General features: G+C 45.7%; 2 protein-coding genes across 3 annotated transcripts in view; one reads left to right on the forward strand and one right to left on the reverse strand.

Moving 5' to 3' along the window:
* Positions 1 to 16,082, forward strand: part of LOC121434756 (leucine-rich repeat-containing protein 17) — a 31,135-nt gene extending 15,053 nt beyond the window's left edge. For both annotated transcript variants that reach the window (XM_041633712.1, XM_041633713.1), the window contains exons 2-4: positions 2,647 to 3,562; positions 9,563 to 9,718; positions 15,267 to 16,082. In XM_041633712.1, the coding sequence (XP_041489646.1) occupies positions 2,776 to 3,562; positions 9,563 to 9,718; positions 15,267 to 15,664 (1,341 nt within the window). In that variant the 5' untranslated portion in view covers positions 2,647 to 2,775 and the 3' untranslated portion in view covers positions 15,665 to 16,082. The remainder of the gene's footprint in view (positions 1 to 2,646; positions 3,563 to 9,562; positions 9,719 to 15,266) is intronic.
* Positions 1 to 27,748, reverse strand: part of LOC121434711 (dynein regulatory complex subunit 6-like) — a 182,443-nt gene that overhangs the window by 80,307 nt on the left and 74,388 nt on the right. The window contains exons 9-10 of the mRNA XM_041633614.1: positions 26,671 to 26,800; positions 278 to 330 (exon numbers count right to left, since the gene is read on the reverse strand). Of these exons, the coding sequence (XP_041489548.1) occupies positions 278 to 330; positions 26,671 to 26,800 (183 nt within the window). The remainder of the gene's footprint in view (positions 1 to 277; positions 331 to 26,670; positions 26,801 to 27,748) is intronic.

Below are 27,748 nucleotides of genomic sequence, written 5' to 3' on the forward strand. Positions count from 1 at the left end.
AACCTTGTCTTATATACATGTGCATGAAATATAAACATAGCTCATGTTTATGTAACCATGAAAGAGTCTCCATTCGCCAGAGGCCCCAACGTTGAGCACATAGCCACAAGATTAATGGCAGCATTGTGCAGAGGGGGGAAATGTTTTTGCCAATGTTTAATATAGTTTTTTCCACACTCAGCCCCAAATGCACACAAAGTATGTGCTCTGCCCACTGGCTCTCCCATGTGAGAAGTGCAGACCTACATAAACCACAGTAGAAAACTGTCTTACTCACTGTGAGGGACTTGCAGTCTGAGAGGTTCAGTTCTTGCAGGTTTTTACAGTGGCCTAAATCAAACAAGCAGACGTCACTAAGCAACACACTGCAAGCATGTGGCCTTTCACCCTACATTCAACGCAGCACTTTTCTTAGAAGGTAAATAGAAACCTGGGCAAGAAATGTGGGCTCAGGTGTGGGTTTCTCTGCTCGGGCCAATGGCTTCTTTAAAAACTCATATATACGTGTGCTTATTATATCTGCTTATTTGTGGGGTACAGGAAGAAGATAGAAAGAAAAAACACACTATTTTGATTTTAAAAAATACTATATACCTGGGGCTTTTAGCTTGAAAGTACTTGAGGAAAATAAATTTGATTGTTTTGTTAGTTTGGGTTTTGATTTTGTGACTTTTTGGTGCATGGTTTTTAATTTTTGTGAATGTGTGCTTTGTGTGGTACACGGATGTGTGTATCCATGCATGTATTTGTGTGCTTCTGTGTGGTACACAGATGTGTGTATCCATGAGTGTGAATGTGTGCTTCTGTGTGGTACACGGATGTGTGTATCCACTGACATACTGACTAAGCCGTCTCCCAGACCCATCTTTAAGCTTCAGTTTTAAGATATTATATCTATTTTTACATGTATACAGAAATTAACAGGACTACACCTTGAGCACCTACATCTCTGCCACCCAGAATATAATCTGCATTTTATACTGGTTTTATTGCATGCTCACTCACCCATCTCTCAACTGGTCCTGCATTCTGCCTTATTTTTTGATGCATTTCAAAGCATGTTGAAAATACTAGCATGCTTCCTCCCCATAATGCATAATGATTGAAATAAACTCTTCGTTGTGACTTTTAAAGTTATATTGACATAGAAATTGCACTAAATTACAGAAACGTGGAGGTTGAGAAAAGTCATGTGCCTTAATAGCCCTTGTAATACTGACATCGCATGGCTCGGGGAAGATGGACAGCTAAACAGCACTTAGGGGAGACACATGAATGATGACCATGAGTACTGCCTGACCCAAAGCAGTGGGAAGGCATTCTAGGTGGGCGGGGCCCCATGAAACGGGGAAACTGCAGGTAAGGATGGCCCTGGAGCTCAGTCCAGAATGACTAACATACAGATGACACACAACTGGTCTCATGACCGTGCCTGCCACTAATAACAGACATGTTACTCATTATAAACAGACTCTTGATATTTCTGCCTTTGCTAATAGCAGCCTCTGTCCTGAGTGACAGATACAAACAAGAAACGTTCCCAGAATATCTTTACGAAAGGTTGAACAGTTCCTGAAGCAGGTCTGGGCTAGGACTAGCTCCCCTGGAGAAGAGCCAGCCTGGCACATTCACTACATCACCCTAAGTAAGCAGGGTAGCGCACACCCGCAAGCCCCAGCACCCTGGAGGGGAGAGGAGGACCAAAGGTTCAGGCTCATTCGGGGCTATATAGTGACCCTGTCTCAAAAGGAAAGAAAATGCAGATCTTAGGAATCACCAGTAGAGGCCCAGAAATAACATTAGTTTGTGTGTGGTAAATCTTTAGGATAGAATAGCTACCATATTTATAAAAAAAAAAAATTGTCAGGGAAACACAGTTGCAGTACAGTGGGAATCTGATTTCTAGTTAAGGAAACTGGACAGAACAGTGTACAAAACAAAATGTTTGCTTAAACAGAGGCTGATGAACACGGAAAAGAAAAGTAAAACAGGAAAGACAGAACGAAATACTTGGGACGGGAGCAGCACAGAAGCCTTCACCGTCACCTTCTCAGATGGCGCGTCTGAGACCAGACCTGTATGGGTCGATGACGGTGCCATTGACTCTGAACATTTCCTGGTCTAAATTCAACATGGGTGGTTGAATGATCACGAGCACATGACTGCTCCTAGGTATGGCTGGGGAGAAAGGTTACCTTTGATATGAGAGAGAGCACAGACTGAACATGGCCGGCAGAAGAGATTCCTTTAATTTCTTCAACCCACCTGACGAGGAACACAGGTTCGCATGTTGCCAGGCTGAGTCCACACAGTCGAGAGCTTCCCACCGTCCAGGCACTGAGCCCCTTTCATCATAAGCCCCATTTTAAAGACTCTGAACTGAGGAGGGATACAATTGGGCAGAACAAGGGCCTTGATTCAGATCTAGGGCCAAGCATATGTTTACGAACCAAGGTAGGCAAGCGAAGGGGGAAGCAGGTTCTACAACATTGTTCGCCCACTAAACTAGAAGGTTCAGACAAAATGAAATAAGCTGCTGTTTCTGTCATACATTGCTCAGGATGACTCTTAACTGTTTTCCTTCCTTCATTCCTTCCTTCCTTCCTTCCTTCCTTCCTTCCTTTTCCCCCTTTTTGTCCCACCTAGGAACGCTGCACAGCCCAGCAGAAACTTACTCTTCCTGACCTGAGCTTGTCGAAGCTACCCAAACTTGGATTTCAAAGGAAGACTCTCTCATTCTACCTGCCTGGTGCCTGGGGCCAGCTAGCCGTCAGAATGCGCACGAACACAGTGGCCATCGTGATTCTTCTCTGCTTCTGCAGAGCTGCTGAGTCCCGCAGGACCGGCCCTGGCACTTTGAGAAGCCAGGTCAATCCCAGCCGCAGCGACAGCCGGGCAGGTGGCGGCAGGAGAGGCAGCCCAGTCAAACGCTATGCACCAGGTCTTCCCTGTGATATATACACGTATCTCCATGAGAAATACCTAGACTGCCAAGAAAGAAAGTTGGTTTACGTGTTACCCGACTGGCCTCAAGACTTGCTGCACATGCTGTTAGCGAGAAACAAAATCCGTGTGTTGAAAAACAACGCGTTCTCTAAGTTTAAGAGGCTGAAGAGCCTGGACTTGCAACAGAATGAGATCTCCAAAATTGAGAGCGAGGCATTCTTTGGCTTGAATAAGCTCACCACCCTCTTGCTGCAGCACAACCAGCTCAAGGTGCTGACAGAGGAGGTGTTCATTTACACCCCGCTCCTGAGCTACCTGCGTCTCTATGACAACCCTTGGCAGTGCACCTGCGAGCTAGACACGCTCGTTGCGATGCTGCAGGTCCCACGGAACCGGAATCTGGGCAACTATGCCAAGTGTGAAAGCCCACCAGCACTGAAGAATAAAAAGTTGCTGCAGCTGAAGCCTGATGAGTTGTGCATCGAACAGGAGAGTGAGCAGCCGGACCCCAAGCCCCAAGTATCAGGGAGACCCCCTGTCATCAGGCCCGAGGCCGACTCCACCCTGTGCCACCATTACGTGTTTCCCATACAAACCCTGGACTGCAGGCAGAAAGGTGCGTGCGTGGGCCTCTCCCTCTCTGGTTTCTGCAGGCTATTATCTAGTCCCGCCCCCTCCCTACATCCCGTGGTGCCAGGAGAGGTCAGGCAGCACTGTCCAACAACAATCAACTCTGTGAAGTCCTAGTCAAGGCAGCTGGAAACCAGGGAGCGAAGGTGGTAAGGCGCCTGGCTAGCACATGCTAAACCCTGGGTTTGACCCCCAGAGCCACTAACTGGGCTGAGTGGCACACGCCTGTAATCCCTGCCCTTGAGAAGTAAAGACAAGAGGGTGGTACAAAGTTCAAAATCCTCCTTGACTACCAAGTGAGTTCGAGGATAGCCTGGGCTCTGTGAGACGCGGCTCCAAAACACACACCCCTAAAAAATTCACAAAACAAAGCATAAGCAAAAAAAAAAAACAAAGCATAAGCAAAGGAAAACAAATTCAAGGTCATTCTCAGTTACCTGGGAGGCTGTAGACCAGCCTGGATTTCATGACATCCTGTCTAAAATCAATCCAAGTCCCAGCACCTATACCAGGTGCTCACGAGTACCCATAACCCTGACTCCAGGGGAGTTCAATGCCTCTGGCACCCATGGGTACCCATCCACATGTGTCATACACACACAGTAAGAAATAAGTAAATAAATATTTACATAAAGCAAACAACAACACCAGCCATGAGAACTGATTGTTCTCAGCGCAGCACAGGCCATGGGGAAGCACCGAGGTGGAGGCCTGCAGAGCGGCTACAGAGGCTTCTGTACTCCAGCCGCTTTAGTCCTAAGATTTTCATGAGCCCTGAGAGAACCAGGCATCTTACTTCTTCCCAGGTTATGCAAAGTGAACAGAAGTGAGTCATTTACAGTCCTTAATCTCGGCTGTATGATATCCTCCCAACAATGAGCAAAGTTCTTATTGGGTCTTTTTTCCCATGAAACATCTCTCTTTTTCTCTTGGCAAGCACTGGCTATAAAACATATTTTATTGCTTTCCTTTTCCAACTTATTGTTGCCTAAATATAATCTTCCAAAAATACCCCACAAATTAATCTTCTTTGCTCCAAAACTGTAGTGAACCAATATAAAGTTTCATTACACATAAATTTAGCTCATATAACACTGATCAGAACATTAAAGGACAACCCACGCCCCTCTATCAGTTAGTGACTATGGAACATTCAGAGCCCATATTTTCATTTTGAAGTGGTTAATTTTTATGCAGTAGTAATTCTGTGTGTCTGTGAGAGACAGTGTGATATTTTAATTGGTGACTATGATGACTAGCACCCAATCAGAATGTTACCATCCATTACTGTAGACAGGCATCGTTTGCGCTGCAAACATCAATATCCTCTCTGCTGGCTACGGTCTAGCGCAGCACAGCAGTCCCTCTATCTGTTCACTACCTTCTCTCCACCCCCAACATAATTAAGTACAAAAGCCTTTCACTGTGACTTACACAAACCTAACAATCCCATTCCTCGTTTAGTTTTCATTTTTGGCTTATAAGTTCATTCCTATAGGATAAACCTATCAAACTCTTTCTTTAAAGCCCAGCATTGGGCAATGGGTGAGAATGTCTGAGCTGCCTTTCTTTGCTTTGTAAAGCAGTAACTTATGCAACTCTAACAACAGAGATGCACAGCAGTGGGAAATCGTGGCTAGAATTCAAATATGACAGCCCTAATCTCATCTGATTTCATTGCTTTGTTCGATAAATGGATAACAAATCTCTAATATGAAAGTAACAAAAGCTCAGTAATGTTCATTTCTAGGCCCCTGCTGGAGTGCATCCGTGCCCTTGATGAGACTTAAAGCATGCCATCGAGCGGGGAGCTAGCGGTGACATTAGTGAACGAGAGTCACTCCCTCACTGCCTGTGGTGAAAGACATGGTCACTTGGTCCTCACTGCCCTAAAGCAGTGTGGCCGTAATCGACATGATCAATGTCACGTCGTAAATGACAAAGCTGGGTATAGAGAAGCTATCCTCAGAAGGTCACGTGGGCAGTAGGAATCCACCATTCAAGCCATAACCACCATGCAATGCCATCTCTTTCCTTCGAGATGGGATGCATTCACTAGACCAAGAATTCACTCATGCCTCCCGATGCTAAAGCCTCCTCCTGAGCTACACAAGAAAACCACGTGGTGAATGAAAGCAGGGAGCCGGGGTGTAGCTCCTCCCTGGGAGGAAATTCAGCCTTCCCAACAGCGCAGCAGTGATGCAGATAATCCACGCAGGGTACTAACTCGAGCCAGTTCAACCACATAGACCTCAAAGATCCCTATTTTCTGCCCTAAACATCTGACAGGAAAAAAAAATAGCTTTATTCACTGAGTGAGAGAGAGGCACTCTGCCAACAAACTCGGCCCTCCAAAGGGAATGTGTGTGGGATCAGTTGGAAGGCACACTGTGCCACATTGGCGTGACTGGATTTGCCAAGAACACCAACGGCATGCTCTAAACTACTTCTAGCTCTGCATTTACCAAAATAATTTGCCAACTTTACTTTGAGGGCTGGGAAGGTTATATAGGTAAATGGCCTCCAGGTGCTTCTGATGTTAGGGCCACAATACTGTCCCCTGATTTCAATAATAATTAAGAAACTTAATTCCTAAAAATAAGCTCATGTATGTCTCTTTAACGACTACCAACTCTTCAAATTAGTTCTGAGGTTGCTGACAACCAAAAGTCTACTACATGGGAAAAATGATGTGTAGGAAATTTCTCAGTTTCCTCTTTATGGTAAGGCTCGGTTGAAAGAGCTCGTAAGAGCGGACTGTAAATACAAGATCCAGTGAGGTGTCTTACCAAGGACGTGGCCCCAGCCACACTCAGAGGAGAGCAGGAGCTTCCCGGTTCAAGTCACATGGCAAGTTCAAAGCCAGACCCTATCTTAAACCTCCTCCCCTGACTCCAGAATATTTTGGTCAGCGGTAAATGTGAAAACACGGGTGCCATGTGGTACCCAGTCTAGAAATGAGGACATTGGTGAAGTTTGCTTTGGCATGAGGAAGTGTGTATTCGTCCGTTCTCTATCAAAAGCACACATTTTGCATCAAATTGGTAAATCTCATTCATGTTCAAGGCAAAAGAAGGAGTTGCTTTTCCTCATCACCACTGCCAATGAGATTTCCCTGCTTGTTTCTAGGTCATGGTAGGAAAACTTGCATTTCCTGCTGCTTGGGGATGCTATTTTTATCCAGGAGTTTGCTGACAATTCCAAAGTTGATCCTATAATTCATATTCTTTTTCTAATACCCACAAACCCATTGCTTACACTGGGCTTCAAGGTGTTTTTATTGCCATTTTTTTCCCACTGATCTGTGGCTAACCTGCTTCAGCTTGTCTTACGGGTCCTTCCGTCATGTATCCTCACCTCTGATCCAGAGGCAAGCTCTGGCCAATAGAACTGAGGAAGTCCTGGCTCTGGTGACAAGGACCCAACACGCCCTAGAGGACACTGTTAGCTCTTCCTCCCCACATGTGTGTGTTACAGGTGGGGATTCTAGACAGGTGGACAATAGACATGAGATAGGAGGCTAGCACCGATACACAATGGGGCAATAGGGACAGAGGTTGAAATTGTGACCCTGTAACTATGGGCGAATGATCTAACTTCTCTGTTCACCCATGTCCACATCTTCTCATTTAAGTAATTTTATTAATAGTACCCAGATCAGGAACACAGATAGTGAGTGAGAGTCCAACAAAAGAGTTCCAGGAAGTCAGACTCGATGGGGTGCACTGTGGAATCTAGAATGGGCGTCCACCACCATCCCAGACGGAAACATAGATCAGTCAGAAAGTGCTTGCCACGGAAGCATGGGGTCCTGAGTTCAATCCTCAGCAGCCATGAAAACACTGGGTATGGCTGTACACGCCCAGAATCCTAGCTCCAGGGAATCACTGTCCGGCAGCCCAGGCTAAGCAGTGACCCCAGGTCCTAGTGAGAGACCCTGTCTCCAAACAGAAACTGTGGACACCTCCTAAGGAAGAACAGCTGAGTGTGACTTCTGGCCTTCACAGGCATGAGTGTGTACACCCAGAGATTATGAACACACACAAACACACATGCACACAAAAGCCATGCGATCTGGGCCACTGAGAGGAAAGCCAAAACTAGGTCCAAGTCACCGTGACTGTAAATAGACCTGGGGCTAGGAAATCGTAGGTTTGATTAATAGCTCATTGGAACTCTTCACAATTCAACTATTCTGTACCCAAAAGGGCAGTGTGGATAAGTGAACAACACTGCCTCTCATAAATGTGTTTTACAGTTTCTGGTTCTAAGAATTTCTGTTTTCTCAAAAAGCCCTTGGGCCACCCTACTCTGCAGACATCAGTCAGTATGGCCGGTTGCTTCTGATTTTCCTCCATGAGAACCAGTCGCTTTCCCTCCATAGGCTACAGCTGCCCTGATTAAAACTAACCCAGGCCTCTTCAGTCTTGCTAAAAGCCGAGAGGAAGGGCAAGGATCCCCGATAATATAATGTAGGTGTGATTAACCATTTTTGACAAGCATGATTTAAATATAGAAACACAAATGTAGAGTTAAGGTGAGCTCTGGTCTCCTATTGCTCCTCCTGGTGGCTGCTGGCTCTTCCTGAGCTTCTTTTCTGGTACTGCCAGAGCAGGAAGCTTTGGGGGTGCTGGAGGGAGCTCCATCACAAGGACTTGGGAGTTATGTGGGCGAGAAGGGAGTCGGGTTGGCAAAGTAAGCATGAATTTCAGCTTCTAAGGAAAGCAGACGTAAGGTACAGTGTCTCCTTTCTCTGTATTAGTTTTTCTTTTTTAGATTTCAGTTTACATATGCTCAGCCAGGAACTTAAAATATTAAGTAGAAAATTCTAGAAATAAACCACTTGTAAGGCTTTAGCAATTTATTAACGCGAACTTGTAATTGCTCCATTTTCCTGTGTGATATTGTGGCTGATCCCTCGTTGTTCCTACTTCACACAGTAAACGTAGCCACAAGCGTGTGCGCGTGGGGTTTGGTGACACAGTCTTTGGCATCCCCTGGGAGCCTTGGGATGTCTCCCCTGAGTGATAGGGGCTGTGGCCATGGTTGGAAAGATCAGGAAGGTCAAGAGTGTGGTGTTTACGAGAGTGGAGCTGAGATCACTTGCTGGCAGAGGACAGTTGAAATGATGAATAGCGTGAAGCTCTAACAGGAAGGCAGCTACTGCCAGTGGAGACAGTGATGGCTCCTTAGGACAGAAAGAACAAGGAGAGAACCGCAGCCTCACTGACGGCTCCCCTAGCCCCAACCGAAGGCAAGGAGAGTGCTCATGTAGCTTATACCTCCAGATGGCAGTCCACTATTAAGGGAAGCCAACCTGCAGGGAGCCTCTGAAGCAGAGACCATGGAGGAATGCTGCTCACTGGCTTGCTTTCCCTGGCTTGCTCAGTTGGCTTTTTCAGCCACCTAGGACTGCCTGTCCGGAGAGGCACCACCCACAGTTTGTTGAGCCCCTTCCACATCAACCATTAATCAAGAAAATGTTCCACAGACATGGAGGTAGACCAACCTTGCCCATTTAAGGCCCGCCTCTCAGATGACTCTAGTTGGTGTAGAGGTGACAAAAACTGGCCAGGACACTCTCTCCTCACTGTCTACTTGGTCTTACTCTGTAGCTCTCTGCTGGCCTGACACTCACTGTGTGTCCTAGGCGGGCCTCAAATCTGCAGCAATCTTCCTGCCCCCGCCTCCCACACGCACTACCAGGCCCAGCCTTTCGAGTGTTTCCTGAAGGGCACTCTGGGCCACCAAGATGGAGTCCTTTTGCTCCCCAAATGACTCAGCAGCCTTAGCTGTGACCTGTGGGGACTTCCTTTTCTTCATTTTCTACCTCCACAGCCAGGGAGTTTCTGGGACCCCTCCCTCGCCTCCTGGTGTCTCCTTCCCCGCCCCCCCCCCCGCCCCACCAAGCTGGGGTTCAGCTTCACAAGTTTAATACAAAATAGAAGTCAGAAAACTGTAACCTACACACTCTTCGTCTTTCCAGAGTTGAAGAAGGTTCCGAGCAACATCCCTCCAGACATTGTCAAACTTGACATGTCACACAACAAAATCAGCCAGCTGCGACCCAAGGAGTTTGAAGACGTTCACGAACTAAAGAAGTTAAACCTGAGCAGCAATGGCATTGAATTCATAGATCCTGGTAAGTCCCAATGCGTGGCTGCCTTCAAGTGGCCGGCAGCTGCGCTCTGAGTTTTCTTCTGTGGCAACAGCTATAGTGAACACCATTTAGGGCAAACAAACAAAAAAAAAAAAAACTGAGTTCAGAAAATATGAGCTTTAATTAACCATGATACTTCAAATGGGGCTTGTTCGGCACTCAGAAGTATGTGCCAAAATATTGCTTTACAAAGCGTGTACTACAGTCAGTCATCCCTGGGTGTCTGTGGTCATTGTTCCAAGACTCTTCTTAGACACCAAAACCCCCTTTGTAAAATGACGTGTACACTCCCATTTATACTTTAATTATTCACTTATTGACAACACTTAGAATAGCAGAAGTGCTAGATAAGCTATATTGTGTAAGGAATAATCTCAAAGTCTAGTGAGTACATGGCATATTCGGAACAGATAGAATTTTTCAGCTATTTTTAATCTGTGGTTGGTTGAATCTGCAAACATAGAATCTGACAGATGCATGTCACTGACTACATAGTACTAACAATATGTACTCCATCAATCCCAGTAACAAAAGCATTATAGAATAGATATGTACGCACAGGGGGTGGAAGGATTCTCACAGTGCAGCCCAGACTGACCTTAACTTCTTATTCTCCTGCCCTGGTTCCTCAGGTGCTCCTACTACAGGTGCTGCACACTTCCTACACAGGTGCACACTATCACACCTGGCTCTTCAGATGCTCCTACTACAGGTGCACACTATCACACCTGGCTCCTCAGGTGTTCCTATTACAGGTACACACTTCCTACACAGGTTCACACTATCACACCTGGCTCCTCAGGTGTTCCTATTACAGGTGCACACTTCCTGCACAGGTGCACACTATCACACCTGGCTCCTCAGGTGTTCCTATTACAGGTGCACACTTCCTGCACAGGTGCGCACTATCACAACTGGCAGGTGCAAACTTCCTGCACAGGTGCACACTATCACACCTGGCTCCTCAGGTGTTCCTATTACAGGTGCACACTTCCTGCACAGGTACACACTATCACACCTGGCTCCTCAGGTGTTCTTATTACAGGTGCACACTTCCTGCACAGGTGCACACTATCACACCTGGCTCCTCAGGTGCTCCTACACAGGTGCACACTATCACACCTGGCTCCTCAGGTGCTCCTACACAGGTGCACACTATCACACCTGGCTTCTCAGGTGCTCCTATGAATACAGTTGTTTCTCCTATGTAAAAAATGAACTAGACCAATTACTTTTGTGTCTGTGTGCACTTGTTCATGTGTGTGTGTACTTGTCCAAGTGTGGGTGTGCATGTGTGTACTTGTCCACGTGTGGGTGTGCATGTGTGTACTTGTCCACGTGTGGGTGTGCATGTGTGTACTTGTCCACGTGTGGGTGTGCATGTGTGTACTTGTCCACGTGTGGGTGTGCATGTGTGTACTTGTTCACGTGTGGGTGTGCATTGTGTACTTGTCCACGTGTGGGTGTGCATGTGTGTACTTGTCCACGTGTGGGTGTGCATGTGTGTACTTGTCCATGTGTGGGTATGCATGTGTGTACTTGTTCACGTGTGGGTATGCATGTGTGTACTTGTCCACGTGTGGGTGTGCGTGTGCGTGCTTGTCCACGTGTGGGTGTGCGTGGGTGTGCTTGTCCACGTGTGGGTATGTACTTACTTGTTCATGCGTAGGTATGCATGTGTCTGCTTGTTCATCCGTGGGTATGTATGTGTGTATTTGCTCATGCGTGGGTATGCATGTGTGTACTTGTTCATGCGTAGGTATGCATGTATGGACTTGTTTGTGCGTGGGTATGCATGTGTGTGCTTGTTCATCCGTGGGTATGTATGTGTGTACTTGCCCATGCGTGGGTATGCATGTGTGTGCTTGTTCATCCGTGGGTATATATGTGTGTACTTGCCCATGCATGGGTATGCATGTGTATACTTGTTCATGCGTAGGTATGCATGTGTGTACAGAGTTCGACAGCATGTTTTAGTTGCTGAATCGAGCTCACCAATCAGCTACATTGTCTGGCCTGTGAGCCCCAGGGATCCTTTTGTCCCCACCCCACCCCCCAACACTGGATTCTAGGTCCACATTACCCTGCCCAGTCTTTGACAGGGGTTCTGAGGACCCACTCAGGGCCTTCTGCTCGGCGAGGCATCGGCTCAGCCCCTCCGCTTCTCTCAGTAATAACACAGGCACTAGCAGGAACCCAATTTTAACACAATCAAAGTGAAAACCGAAGACACCCTTGGCTCCATGAAAGCATATTCCAGAATTAATATCATTTAAATATCACAAAATTATAACAAATTTTTAAAGGAACAACAATTTGCTACACTTGCCTGCACACATACTGCACTCTGAATTGCAAGATTAAGAGCAATTTTCTCTTCACGGCAAATAAAAAGACATTCCTTTCTTACAGTCATTATAATCATGTTCATATCAGTCACTGGTGTCCAGTCTCTGTAAAGTCAGGCCACAGGTTGAAGGACCCAGGGGTGGAGACCATCTTGTGCCCTATGAGAACCGTAGGTCCATAGAACAAGTCCACTGTGCCAAGGGTTCCTGAGCAAGAGTCTAATTCCTTTCCAACACTGTGTTCAATGCACTAGTAGACAGTTGTCGGGGTGTAGCTTAGTGGTGGAGCACTTGCTGAACAAGTTCAAGACCCAGGCTTCCATTCCCAGCAACACAGAGACACAAATGCACACATGAACACAATGAATGCAGATGACTCTTAGAGCTTTTGTTAAACCTAAACGCCAGTTATTAGACAGCCTTGGTTGAGTGTGAAGGCAGTGAGCAGCTGTGCCCAAACAGTGGTGCAGTCACAACAGAACCATGAAGACCACTCCTTCCCTTCCTCCCCTCTCCCCTTCTTCCCATCCTCAGTTTGTTTACTCAACACAAGGGACGCATTTTCATTAACACTTCTGCATTGAACCGAGTGCCAAGGACTTTGGTTGTTAAGTCCTTTAGAACAAAAGAAAATGGACCTTAGAACTTGAAGACCAAATGAACTACAGCAGCTTTAAAGTAAAAGACCGGCTGCGTTTCGGGACCCTTGGGAGGAAGTGCTGCCCAACGGCTTCCTGTGAGCACATGTGCAGAAGACATGGGGACACCAGACTGCAGAAGAGGGGACACCAGACTGTAGAAGACATGGGAACACCAGACTGCAGAAGACATGGGGACACCAGACTGTAGAAGAGGGGACACCAGACTGTAGAAGAGGGGACACCAGACTGCAGAAGACATGGGGACACCAGACTGCAGAAGACATGGGGACACCAGACTGTAGAAGACATGGGGACACCAGACTATAGAAGAGGGGACACCAGACTATAGAAGAGGGAACACCAGACTGCAGAAGACATGGGGACACCAGACTGTAGAAGACATGGGGACACCAGACTGTAGAAGATATGGGGACACCAGACTGCAGAAGACATGGGGACACCAGACTGTAGAAGAGGGGACACCAGACTGCAGAAGACATGGGGACACCAGACTGTAGAAGACATGGGGACACCAGACTGTAGAAGAGGGGACACCAGACTGTAGAAGACATGGAGACACCAGACTGCAGAAGACATGGGGACACCAGACTGTAGAAGAGGGGACACCAGACTGTAGAAGAGGGGACACCAGACTGTAGAAGAGGGAACACCAGACTGCAGAAGTCATGGGGACACCAAACTGCAGAAGACATGGGGACACCAGACTGTAGAAGACATGGGGACACCAGACTGTAGAAGACATGGGGACACCAGACTGTAGAAGACATGGGGACACCAGACTGTAGAAGACATGGAGACACCAGACTGTAGAAGAGGGGACACTAGACTGCAGAAGACATGGGGACACCAGACTGCAGAAGAGGGGACAGTCCAGTCGAACGCAGGGCAGAATGGGAAAAGGAAAGAAAACTCCTTACCAGGGGTATCAAGAAACAAAACTCGCTCTCCCAGGGGCCCTAGATACATACGCTTTAATGCCAACTGTAGTTCTTTTGAAATAGAATGTAGGAATATTTGCCTGCAAATGCTTTGAATCTGGAGCCCTGACTTGTCCCAAGAGAAGGGAGTTTGTGACAGCCTGATGTTAGAATTTTACCAGATGATCCTCAAAATGCACAGGCCTGATCTGTCTCCTCGCCCCACTCCTCAACCCCTGTGTCCAAAACTAGAAAGTAGCCTGTTTGGGGCTGTGTCTGAGAAAAGATGATATGAAAACAGTTAACAGCACTGGCACAAAGCTTATTTCTAATTCAGAGTAAGGATTCTATATTCTAGGACAGGCATGTTGAGGGAGTACTGTGAAAATGTCCAGGACAGAAACAAGGTCTTTGACGTTAGCAATGACCTGTTTGTTCTGGAACATAGGCTCCATCTTTATGTGCTCATTTCTTTGTTCTTGAGAGTTGTGTTATTTTGTTCTGTGTTATTTTCTTCTAATTACTCAGCATCCAGCTAATCAAATACATATGAATTCTGATAATTCCCACCACTTGCCAAACTCAACCAGATGTTTTAAAAACGTTGGCAGAAATTACTTGGCTTGGTGCTATTCAAGAATAGGCTCTCACCGCGAGTGCACTAAACGGGGGAAGATTATTTTCTAGGCGTTTTACAGCTCATCCATCACCTAGGAAGCTGTCATATGTTCCTGTGTTTTCCTGCACTACGGCCTTAAATTTGATACACTTTCCTTATTTATCCAGCACCCCTCTTTCTGCAGCACTCAGTAAGAACAAAAAATGTACACCAGAAAAATGCGTTTTTATTGGGACATTCAGAGCACTGGGCAGAAGTCACATGGTGCCAACACCTCCCGCAAGCCTTCCCCAATGCCCCAGAAAAACAATTTTTAAAGACTAGCTTAAAAGTGACGTTTTCAAATACAATATCACACGTCGATCTACGCAATCCAGGAAAGGCTTTGTCTGAATAACGGTGTGTTTCATATTATTGCATTTCTTCACATGTTCAATATTGAGACACACTAAGGAAAAACCTCCCAAGGCAGAAATCTTCTGCACAGAACTAGTGAGGAAGAAGGCACTTTCCTTGCTGAGTACATAATTACACCAGCATGTGATACAAATCCCAAGCACACTGACTGCAAAGTCAGAAAGACATTGTTTTTAATCACATAGTTTACCTGGTAGCTCAGCGTCTATGCAAACAATACGCACAGGCTTCTCCACAACAAGGTAGTGTGCAGCTAGAAGCAAGGCCCCAGCGAAGTTAGTTCCCCGTCATCATTCTAGCCTTGAGATAAAGAGCGCTTCCTCCCTTGATGGTTCTGTCCAGGTTTCAGGAGTTCCAGACAGTTCACAGACAGGAGAAAACACTTAGATGCACGGGTCCTGGAGAGAAAGCTGTGGCAGGAACACTGAGCCTCTTAGCAAACCCGTGTTTGCCCTTACGGCCCGTAAAGCACGTAAAGCACGTAAGGCACGTAAGGCACGTCCAGCGCAGCGTGTGCGCTTGTGCAGTTAGTTCCCTTGCTCACTGGTTAACGTTCTCTGCTTCTAGCTGCCTTTTTAGGGCTCACACATCTAGAAGAGCTTGACTTATCAAACAACAGCCTACAGAACTTCGACTATGGGGTGCTGGAAGATCTGTATTTTCTGAAACTCCTGTGGCTCAGAGACAACCCTTGGAGATGCGACTACAGTATCCACTACCTGTACTACTGGCTCAAGCACCACTATAACGTCCATTACAGCGGTCTGGAGTGCAAGACGCCCGAAGAGTACAAAGGTTGGTCTGTGGGGAAATACGTTCGGAGCTACTACGAGGAATGCCCCAAAGACAAGCTGCCGGCGTACCCTGAAGCCTTTGACCAGGACACAGAAGACGACGAATGGGAAAAACTCCACCGAGAGCACACAGCCAAGAAGCACCGAGTGAGAATCACCATCGTGGGATAGCTGGGACAAGCGGCACCGAGCTGGGCTGGCATCAGAAACCATGTTTACATTTTCATCGGCTGTGACTGCTTAGACAGGTTATCCAGCTACAGAGGCTCCCTTTGACTACTTCCTAACTGTTATTACGTTGTGTGATCTTAGTAATATGGGGAAATCTGCATCCTGCTTCTCCACCCTCCTGTGGGCAGACTCTAATCACAGGATCCCACCGTGGCCCAGGACGGCTGGTGCAGGCCTGCAACCCCAACCCTCAAGCTGAAGTAGGAGGATCATGATGCCAACCTGGGCTACATAGCCAGAAACAGTGTCAAAAGAACCAAACTATCCCGGCTAATGATACAGGGACTTGGGTCTTAATATGTCATTAGAATTTCATAGTGTCTTGCATATGTTTTTGATGGCTTTTTGAAATAAAAGTTAAAAAAATTAAGTTTCATTTTTACATGTCTTTCTGTAACTCCTTATACAATCCGAAAAATGATCAAATATGAACAGTAACAATGAATTGTCTCTCCTTCCTCCTGTCAATCTCTGCTGGGTTTTGTTGTTGTTGTTTGTTTGTTGCTTTTTTTTTTTTTTTTTTTTTTTTGGTTTTCCAAGACAGCCTGCCCCAGAACTAGCCCTTGTAGACCAGGCTGTCCTTGAACTCCCAGAGATCCACCGCCTCTGACTACCCAGTGCTGGGATTAAAGGCGCGCGCCACCACCACCCCACTGACCTCTGCTGTTATTGATGCTTAAGGCAACTCAAGCTTTAAGTATTTTGGATTCCTGTATGCTCTAAAGTAAGGTGCTGGCAAACCCTGCATGAAGTACCGTGTCCTGGGGTTCCTCCCACACACTATGTATTTGCATTTCTCTATCAAGACACTGGGTACAAAGCTTAGGAACTGGTCACCTCATTTCTTGTACAAGTGCCCATGCATGAAAGGCAATCTATTATACATAGTACCGAGTACTGTCTAGAGAGTCTCCGGATTCTGAGCACTGTGCTGAACACGTCTCAGAATCTCCATGTAACTCACAGGATTCCCCCTGGGGACCATAATGTTACTGACCCTACAAAGAGGAGAAACCCACAGCTCAGGGAGCCGGAGAACCTGGACAAAGCCATACGGCTGGGAGGGGCAGAGCCATGAAAACCTTTTCTACTGCGCAGGGAAACAGTCCTTGCCATTGGCCACCTGCATCAGAATTTCCAGAACCAGCCCCTGCCCCTGCCCCTGCCCTGCCCTGCCTCCTGCTCCCTCCACCCTCACTCCCACCCGTGCCCCAGGAACACCAGAGAGGAGCTGGCGAGAGAGACGTTTGAATCTACACTAATATGCACAGGAAATCAGAACATGGAAAAGCAGAGGAAGAGCCGGCAGTGCTGCTCAGGGTATCTGTGTGGACTGTGAAAATCCGGACACCACACTGAATTTACCTGTGGTTTGGATATGGGAAATTCAAACCTCCCCTTTATACACTGGGAGTCATTAAAGACAGGGTTTGCTTTACAGTGCCGTCCAAGAGACACGATGGGTTTATTCATCATTTTCCACGAGCCTCCAGAGAGAGCAGTAAGGATCTGGTGTCAGAGAAGCCAGGTGCTACCTCAGTGAGGGCAGGAGGGTTAGCTCTAGTCACAGAGGATTGAGTAGGAGTCGGAAAAGGGTCCAAACTGTTCCCTGCCTCAAGTTTTTGGAGGCTAGTTGGAGATTTTATTGGTTGACTTTTATACCCATCATCCCCTGGGATGTATTTGGAAATAGGGTCTGGAACACATTATGATTAAGGAATTAGTCTTGCTGTCCCGGAGCTATGAGAGCTGGAGGCTGGTCCTGCGCAGAGCCTTAACTGAAGTCGTGTTTCTGAAAGCGTAGGTTTGCTCATCCCAGACAGAGCTTCAAGGAAGCACAGTCAGTCCTCTGCCAGCACGTGCTTCCTGGACGGTGCCTGTAGACTGGCGCCAGTGAAAATATGATAATTCTGAGGTATACATATTTGAGAACACATGCTTATCGCTTCAGCATTTGGATAAAGTTATGTTTTAAAAATCTTTCTTCTAGACTGAAGGTTCTCTAAGTATTTTCAGTTACTTGGGGAAGACAGTTAGCACTGTGTAGTTCCTTTACTTCATTCCCCAACACTTCCATCTGAGCTATTCTTCTGCTCCGACATATGAGTCTGCTTGCCTGAATTCCATACAAGTGCTCCACCGTCTGCCTTTAAAATGTCTTAAGATCCCACCTCACAGTTCATGTTCCTTGGGCTTTTCCTTTCTGCGGGACGCTGCCGGGCCAGGCAGCCAAGTGGCTCAAAAGTTCTGCCAATATTTATCTTCCATCTTAAAATCAGCAAACCAAACCTCTGGCCAGAAATATGTGTAATTCTATACACACCAGTACAAGACAAGAACGGGGAACAGAAACACTTTGTCTTTAATGCACTCAAGCTTACAAGAATAAAAACTGGTTTTACTAAATCATTGGTGACAAATTAAAAATATCCCAACAGTTGAGACAGGTTGCTTCCTTAAAAATAATATAAAGATTTGGTCAGATTATCTACTTAATTATTGCTATGATGAAGATATTCGGCCAAGGATCACTATATTTTAAAAATAAACAGAAAAACTAAAAATCTTAAATTAAGAAAACATGTTTGAACTATTTTGATCCCAAAACAAGCATCGGTTTCATATATTCTAGTCATCATATATGTCATTATTTGATATACTGAACACATAGTCAATACACCCATTGCATAGGAGAGAATTTGGCCCATGGATTTTCATTATTTGAAGATCTCTGGACTCTACGCAATCATAACAATGTAGCTCACTTACACTGCTCAGTGGGCCTGTCCTAAACACCAGGAAGCCTTCACATGGAAGTAAGGTTCAAAAATCAGGAGAGAATATAGCTATGTCCACGTTTAAAAAGAAGACATATGAATAAAGGAAAGGACAGTCACACCCTGGGATAGAGCATTACACGACACACTGGAAAATGAACCATCATCTGAAACACACAAAGTACTAAAAGTCAACAATAAGGAAATGGGCCCCAAACGTTGACAGAGCTAGTGGGGGGGGGGGTACCTGCCTGCTATTCCAGTACTCAAGAGGCAGAGGCAAGAGATCACCAGGTCAAGGCCAGCCAGGGCTGTGCAGCAAGATCCAGTCTCCAAAAGTCAAAACATGAACAAATCTTAATGGATGAGAGTGTGAGCACACGAAAGGAGCCTAAGACACCAAGGAAATGTGAGAACAGCAGTGGGGTGCCAATGCATGCCTGCGAGAAGGACCAAAGTGGGGTGCCATTGCACACCTACAAGAAGGACCAAAGTGGGGTGTCATTGCACACCTACAAGAAGGACCAAAGTGGGGTGTCATTGCACACCTACAAGAAGGACCAAAGTGGGGTGTCATTGCATACCTGCGAGAAGGACCAAAGTGGGGTGCCATTGCACACCTACAAGAAGGACCAAAGTGGGGTGTCATTGCACACCTAAAGAAGAACCAAAGTAGGGTGCCATTGCACACCTACAAGAAGGACCAAAGTGGGGTGCCATTGCACACCTGCGAGAAGAACCAAAGTGGGGTGTCATTGCACACCTACAAGAAGGACCAAAGTGGGGTGCTATTGTACACCTGCGAGAAGGACCAAAGTGGGGTGCCATTGCACACCTACAAGAAGGACCAAAGTGGGGTGCTATTGTACACCTGCGAGAAGGACCAAAGTGGGGTGTCATTGCACACCTACAAAAAGGACCAAAGTGGGGTACCATTGCACACCTGCGAGAAGAACCAAAGTGGGGTGTCATTGCACACCTACAAGAAGGACCAAAGTGGGGTGCCATTGCACACCTACAAGAAGGACCAAAGTGGGGTGCCATTGCATACCTGCGAGAAGACCAAAGTGGGGTGCCATTGCACACCTACGAGAAGGACCAAAGTGGGGTGTCATTGCACACCTACAAGAAGAACCAAAGTGGGGTGCCATTGCATACCCACAAGGAGGACCAAAGTGGGGTGCCATTGCACACCTATGAGAAGGACCAAAGTGGGGTGTCATTGCATACCTGCGAGAAGGACCAAAGTGGGGTACCATTGCACACCTGCGAGAAGAACCAAAGTGGGGTGTCATTGCACACCTACAAGAAGGACCAAAGTGGGGTGCCATTGCACACCTACAAGAAGGACCAAAGTGGGGTGCCATTGCATACCTGCGAGAAGACCAAAGTGGGGTGCCATTGCACACCTACGAGAAGGACCAAAGTGGGGTGTCATTGCACACCTACAAGAAGAATCAAAGTGGGGTGCCATTGCATACCTGCGAGAAGAACCAAAGTGGGGTGCCATTGCATACCCACAAGGAGGACCAAAGTGGGGTGCCATTGCACACCTACGAGAAGGACCAAAGTGGGGTGCCATTGCACACCTGCGAGAAGAACCAAAGTGGGGTGTCATTGCATACCTACAAGGAGGACCAAAGTGGGGTGCTATTGTACACCTGCGAGAAGGACCAAAGTGGGGTGTCATTGCACACCTACAAGAAGGACCAAAGTGAAGTATCATTGCACACCTACAAGAAGGACCAAAGTGGGGTGTCATTACACACCTACAAGAAGGACCAAAGTGGGGTGTCATTGCACACCTACAAGAAGGACCAAAGTGGGGTGTCATTGCACACCTACAAGAAGGACCAAAGTGGGGTGCCACTGCACACCTGCGAGGAGGGTCAAAGTGGGGTGCCACTGCACACCTGCGAGAAAGACCACAGGCCAGGACAGTGATGGCACCGAGTGTGAATAACAGAGACTCTTGTTCACTATCAGGAATGCAGAGAGCTGCCATCCTGGAAAACTGTTTAGTGGATTCTTTCTGCATTAAATATACTCCTGCTATATAAATACCAATTATCCTTCTTAACACCTAACCAAAAGAGCTGAAAACATTTAGTTTAGCTCAATATTTCTCAACAGCCGGTTTATGAAGGTCTGATTTCCAGCCTGTGGCACCACCAGGGGTCGACAGAACCTCCAGACTAAAACCCAGACACCATGAGGGAAAAATAAACATGTTCTTTTTATTCTCCTCATGAATTCTGTCTTGGCAGCAGAAAACTACCATGACTGATGTCTACAACAACAGTAAGCACTTCATGTATGTCTATACAGACGTAACATGGTATGAAGCTTGAAGACATTATGCTAAATGAGTCGTCACCAAACTGCAACTAACCTGTTATTCCTCTCACACTGAGTCCTGAGTCAGCACAACCACAGAGACAGAAAGCAGTAGTCAGAGGAGCTCGGGAAGGGAAGAAGTGGGGGTCGGGGATTTAATGGGTGATAAGATCCAGCTTTCTGTGACAGAATAGTTCTAGAGACAGATGGCCGTCTGCACAATGTGAGGACACTGAATTCCACAGACTGACACATATGGGGTTAAAATGGCGATTTATACGCTATGGGAAACTTTAAGAAGAGAAAAAAAAAGAGGCAGAAATTGGTTGTTTGACACAATTGACAAAATCAACAACATATAAACTAGTCTGACCAAAAAAAACACAAACAAGAAACTAAGATTACTAAAAATGAGAAACAGAACTTGTTACTGCCAACTTTACAGAAATAAAAAGTATTATGGATAATACTAACAGTTATACCCCAGCTACAGGAAGTGCTATCAACAGTTATACCCCAACAAGAGGAAGTGCTATCAACAGTTATACCCAACTACAGGAAGTGCTATCAACAGTTATACCCCAGCTACAGGAAGTACTATCAACAGCTATACCCAACTACAGGAAGTGCTATCAACAGTTATACCCCAGCTACAGGAAGTGCTATCAACAGTTATTTCCCAACAAGAGGAAGTGCTATCAACAGTTATACCCAACTACAGGAAGTGCTATCAACAGTTATACCCAACTACAGGAAGTGCTATCAACAGTTATACCCCAACAAGAGGAAGTACTATCAACAGCTATACCCAACTACAGGAAGTGCTATCAACAGTTATACCCCAGCTACAGGAAGTGCTATCAACAGTTATTTCCCAACAAGAGGAAGTGCTATCAACAGTTATACCCAACTACAGGAAGTGCTATCAACAGTTATTTCCCAACTACAGGAAGTGCTATCAACAGTTATTTCCCAACTACAGGAAGTGCTATCAACAGTTATTTCCCAACTACAGGAAGTGCTATCAACAGTTATTTCCCAACAAGAGGAAGTGCTATCAACAGCTATACCCAACTACAGGAAGTGCTATCAACAGTTATTTCCCAACTACAGGAAGTGCTATCAACAGTTATACCCAAGTACAGGAAGTGCTATCAACAGTTATTTCCCAGCTACAGGAAGTGCTATCAAGTTATTTCCCAACTACAGGAAGTGCTATCAACAGTTATTTCCCAGCTACAGGAAGTGCTATCAACAGTTATACCCAAGTACAGGAAGTGCTATCAACAGCTGTACCCCAGCTACAGGAACTGCTATCAACAGCTATACCCAACTACAGGAAGTGCTATCAACAGTTATTTCCCAGCTACAGGAAGTGCTATCAACAGCTATACCCAACTACAGGAAGTGCTATCAGCAGCTGTACCCCAGCTACAGGAAGTGTTATCCACAGTTATTTCCCAACTACAAGAAGTGCTATCAATAGCTGTACCCCGACTACAGAATTTTCAGGCATTCAACTATCAAAACTGACTCAGGAAATAAAATCTAACTAAACAAATAAAATCTGTAGTAAACAAAGACTAAACTGAAATAAACAATGGGTGCCTCTGACAGAGACGAGCCCAGAACAGATTCTATCAGACATTTAAAGGATCAGTCACGTGGGACAGAAGGGACAACCGGAGCAGCAAGCCAACCAATCCCTTGAGCACGCTGACTCTGAACCCAGAGTCAGTGAGAGAAACACACCTTGAATGAGACCCGGACCAGGAAAGAAACGTCTTTACCCTGAACCCAGGACTAAAGACACTGTGCCCTGACTCTGAAACTAGAGTCAAAGGAACAGACTTTGTCCCCAGAACCAGGGCCACTGAAAGAAATGTGCCCTGGTCCTAAGATTAGGGCCAAAAAGCTAAAAAGGACTAGTGAAAGAAACAGTTTGGCCATAAAGTTAGAGGGGAGGGGGAGGGGGAGGGGGAGGGGGAGGGGGAGGGGAGAGGGAGAGAGGAGAGAGGAGAGAGAGGAAGGAGGGAGGAGAGAGGAGAGAGAGCGGGAGGGAGGGAGGGAGGGAGGGAGGGAGGGAGGGATTGCCCTGAAGTCCTTCTTTAATGCCAGTATATCCAACAAGGACACCAAATAGATATCACAAGAAAGATAACAAGAGACTAATATTCCTTTTTAAAAAAACATGCAAACACCCTTAAGAAAATGCTAGGCAACAAAATACAGAGGTATATTAAAAGGACAGGACGTGACGTATGAAAAAGATTGGTCATAGAGAAGCAGCTGTGGGGAGGGCATGAGCACAGACACAGACTAACCAGGAAGTAGGAAGGGATCATCGGGCATGAGATGACGGGGTAAATATGATCAAAATATATAACGCTTGCATGAAGTGCTATCATGTGTAATTGGCATGTGGTAATAAAAACAGTAAGAATTAAAATCTATAGCGGCGACATCCTATCTTTGTTGTAACCAGTCTACCTTATTTCTCCACTATTATCTTTAGTAAATGCCTTGATTTATGACTCTCTTTGGCTCGATGACTATAAAAAGTTCAGGTAACAATTGCAGGGAACATGTTATTCGGGGCAGCTCACACCTGTGCTCCTGGGCCACAGTCGTTCTGATTTGATCAAAAATAAGCCAGCTTTTATTCCTTCGGCATGTAAAAGAACAGAAATGCAGAGAAGGTTCAATACACAAACACCACTTGGTGCGATCTGTGCCATATTAACAGAGAGGGAGGTGGGAAGCCAGTGATGAATGTAAGACATCTGATAAAGACCCGGCACACTTACAAGGAAGGAAACTGTACTGCAGGATATCAGAGAACTCCCTCAATCTGATCCAGAACACTGGGGGCGGGCACACCAGCAGATAATGTCTTACTTGTTAGGAAAATCTGAAACTTTTCTCTGAGAACCAGGAACAAAACAGAACTGTGAGCCTCTAGAGTTCCATTCTCCTCAGAAAGTCAGTCCAGTGTCCACTACTGCTGCCGTCAAAACCATAAGTCAAACTGGAACTTTAAATATTACTGTCTGAGCTCGCTTTCTTTATTCAAGAATTACAGATTTAGTAAAGAGTATATTTTTGATGTGTATTTCTTTCTTTGTGGGGAGGATTTCTCTTTGAAGCTCTGGCTGTCCTAGAACTATCTCAGTAGACCAGGCTGGCCTTGAACTCACAGAGGTCCGCCCCTGCCTCTGCCTCCCAGTGTTAAAGGCTTGCGCCACCACCACCAAGGTCAATGTGTATTTCTTATGTATGCATGTGCCGGAGATGGCAAAGCATAGCCCCCTCCATGTGTGGTTTCTGAGATGCAGAAAGTAACTCCCTCCAGGCAACCCAGGGCAGTTAAAGGAGCGTGTTACTTGAGGGCGAGGGAGAAAACACCTATGTGCCCCGAGGATCACTTCCATGGCATCTGCATACGCACTTGACAATGTTACAGATGATTCTGGTCATAGCAATTCTACTAGTGCACTTGTTCTTTGTGTTCTTTTTCTCCTTCCACACCAGTGGCTTCTGAAAACATGGATGTGCTGTATGATAGTATGAGTCCTCCTGACCTGACAGAGCGGGCAGGCATCGAAGCTGTAAACAGGTTATGAGAAAAAAACCTGACTGATGAAAGAATTGGGGAAACACAGAAATTGTTCTTTGCCTGATTATAAAACTTGGCAAAAGAATTATACTGAAACAGAAAGGAACTTGGCTATGATGAATGAAGTTTCTGAGAACTAGGACTTTTAGGGTTGACTGCCTATGTCCTTATAAATCAAAAATGGAATTCTGAGGAACAACAATGGGAAGGGGACGGCAATGGAGTGAAACTGTAACTGCGGGCAGTTAGCCTCTGAGGTGAAAGCCTCAGAAGTTGTTTATGATTAACTCAGCCAAGAGTTAAGAATATAGTGGTTGGTATGGGGCTTGGGAGCTAGGAAAATATCACGATGAATGATGTTTTGATTTCAAAGACTCCTTGTACTTCCTGTGAACTGCTCTGCCCGTGTGATGATTAACTTGTAGCAACAATAAAGAATCGTTTTCCTGGTGTAAAATTCACAATAAAAGACTGAAGCTCGGGGCAGAAGAGAACCTGCCCTGCAGCTGATAGCCTGTCAGCGTGCATCAGAATTCTGTTCGTGCGCTCACTTCGCCTTCCAGACATCCCAGATTTGAGACCCGCTTCTCTGCTGAGGCTGGTCCCTGACATGTATGTATACATATGTATACATAGATGTATGCGGAGGGATATAAAGAAACAGAAACAGAGTCAAAGAGAGTAAGGCTTATAATTACTTTATCTACCTTTAAGTCTGCAAAAGTCAGCCACTATGGAAATCAATATGGAGGTTTCTCAGAAAACTGGGAATCAGTCTACCTCAAGACCCAGCTATACCAATCGGGCATATATCCAAAAACTGCCCAACACACCACAAGGACACTGGCTCAAATATGTTCCTAGCAGCTTTATTTGTAATATCCAGAATCTGGAAACAACCTAGATGCCCCTCACCTGAACAGTGGATAAAGAAACTGTGGTCCATCTACATAATGGAGTACTGATCAGCTGTAAAAATCAATGGCATTATGAAATTTGCAGGCAAATGGATGGAACTAGAAAAAAATCATCCTGAGTGAGGTAACCTGGGCCCAGAAAGACAAACACAGCATGTACTCACTTATTAGGGAATATTAGCTGTAAAGTAAAGGATAACTATGCTACTATCCACAGACCCAGCAAGGGTAAGTAGCAAGGAGGGTCCATGGGGAAAATACATGGATCTCCCTGGGAGGGAAAAACAGGAGAGATCTCCAGGGTGGACTGGCGAGGGTGGGCATGGGAACTCGGGGGATAGGGCTGGGATGTGACGAGGGAGATCACTGAAAGAGAAGGCCGGAAAGGGGGACTTTTATGTTACTCTATGCATATGTGCTTAAAATTGCGGCTGTCTCAAAATAAGAATTAAGGTATATGTATACTATTTTTCTCACTGAAATCTTCATATAAATCTCTGTTCTCTACAGGGTATAAATGTGTATGTGTGTCACTCTGTAACTTGATCTTCCTTCTTATACTGTTATACTTTTCAAAATAAGATGTTAAATGTGTATATGGAATTTTCCCATTGTCTGGAATCAGTTGGCTAAATACTTTTAATATCCATTGTTTCCTCTGGGAATACATATGGCGAGTAAAAAAGAGAATCTCAGAGAACACATGGGTCAAAGACAAACAGCACAGCGGAAGCACAAAGTGGACTTGGAAAACTGGAAATAACCTTAATACTCTCAACAAGAAAGCAAGTGAGTAAAGTATGGCTTGTCTACCACACAAAGATTATTTTACAGTCAGTGAAAAGAATTTAGTAAATCTATGTTCAGTGACACAGAAAAATTCCCAAGACAAAGGAAAATGCAAACAGCATGATCTTCTTTATGCTGCAAAATAAACCTGTCCTTAAAACCTTTGGGGCTAACAGTGAGAAAATGGGAGCCAGAGGAATGCAATGTCAACCTGCTGGTTTATAAATCTTCCATATGTCAATGTCATCTTAGAAAGATGAGAGAGTGGGGGCCTTTAAATAAGTGAGCGAGCAGCTGGAGGAGGTGAAGGGTGCAGCTAATGCCTGGTGTCAGACTTCATTAAATGAGAATATATTCTTATGGATTCCAGGCAAAAGAAAAGAGCAACAGGAAGATGCACAGAGGACCACTTCCCAGAGCACGCAATCCAGCACCACCCAAGTCTCCCCTTAGCATTTTTCTCACTTTACTGGACACGTCGGAGCAGGCGGCCCCGGGAGAGACACTTACTGACAGCCTTCAGGGTTTTTGTTCGGAAGTGACACCCTCGGAAGTTCAGGCACAGCACGGTTAGACGCCACTTTTGCAAAGTAGTCACCACACACTTATCGGCGATGTTTTTCGATGTGGAAAAATCAATCTAGAAAGGATAAATAAAAAGCATTAAGAGATAAAATCTATTTCAAACAAAACTTCTAAAGCACCAAATACTAGAAGCTCTCCATGGCATCGTTTCCAAACAGCCAAAGAGACTAAAGGCTGGAGTTCTCCAATACACTGATCTCACAAAATAAGGACTAAACTTGCAAACGTACTTCCAAAAGGGCTGGGTTTGACCAGAGGAAACTCTGAACACGTGTTTTCAAGCTGGGGGTCGAGCCCTCTGTCATTGGACCATATACCCATGTCCATGCAGCTCAGTGCCTCTGTGAGGTAAAACAGTGAGACTTCATACCTCAAGAAGCTGGGAGAGCTCAGAAAATTTATAGCAGCAAGTATTCTTTAATTCCATATACTTCTGTGATTGTCCATCAATCCAGTATTTGCCCTGACCCGTGAGAACTTGCAATCACATGCATATATAAAAGAATGAGGAGCAGAGATTTAAGAGCAAAAGGTGACGACCTTATGTCTTCAATGAGACTGGAGGAATAACCGGAGAAACTGCATGCGGCAGAACACTGGACAGGGCAGAAGAACATTCTACAGCAAACTAGCACCTAAACCATCACAGCCCAACTGTGCTACTCTCTAACTCAGTTCAGGGACAAAATTCCTTACCTAGGAATTTCAGGATAAACTGTTTTCATGAACATTACTTGATACCGTTCTTTTGATGAGAGATGTTTCTCAGAACTCGGGATTCCACTTTAAAACCTGGAGAGCGGGGTCCTGTGCCACAGTTAGGGGCAGGTGGCAGGTGAGCGGTTTGCTCACTAATGTTTAGTAGTAAGGTGCACACCTGTGGTCAACCACATTATGGTTTGAGTTCTAACCCAGGTGCTTACTAACTCATTTTTCTCCCCTGGACTCGGTGGCCAGGCCCTAGGTACGAAATCTGTTCAACTCTCTTACAGAAGCTGAAGAG

This window comes from Microtus oregoni, unplaced genomic scaffold (assembly GCF_018167655.1).
Source record: "Microtus oregoni isolate MIOR12 unplaced genomic scaffold, Mior012 000044F_ref0000062, whole genome shotgun sequence".
Lineage (NCBI taxonomy): Eukaryota > Metazoa > Chordata > Mammalia > Rodentia > Cricetidae > Microtus > Microtus oregoni.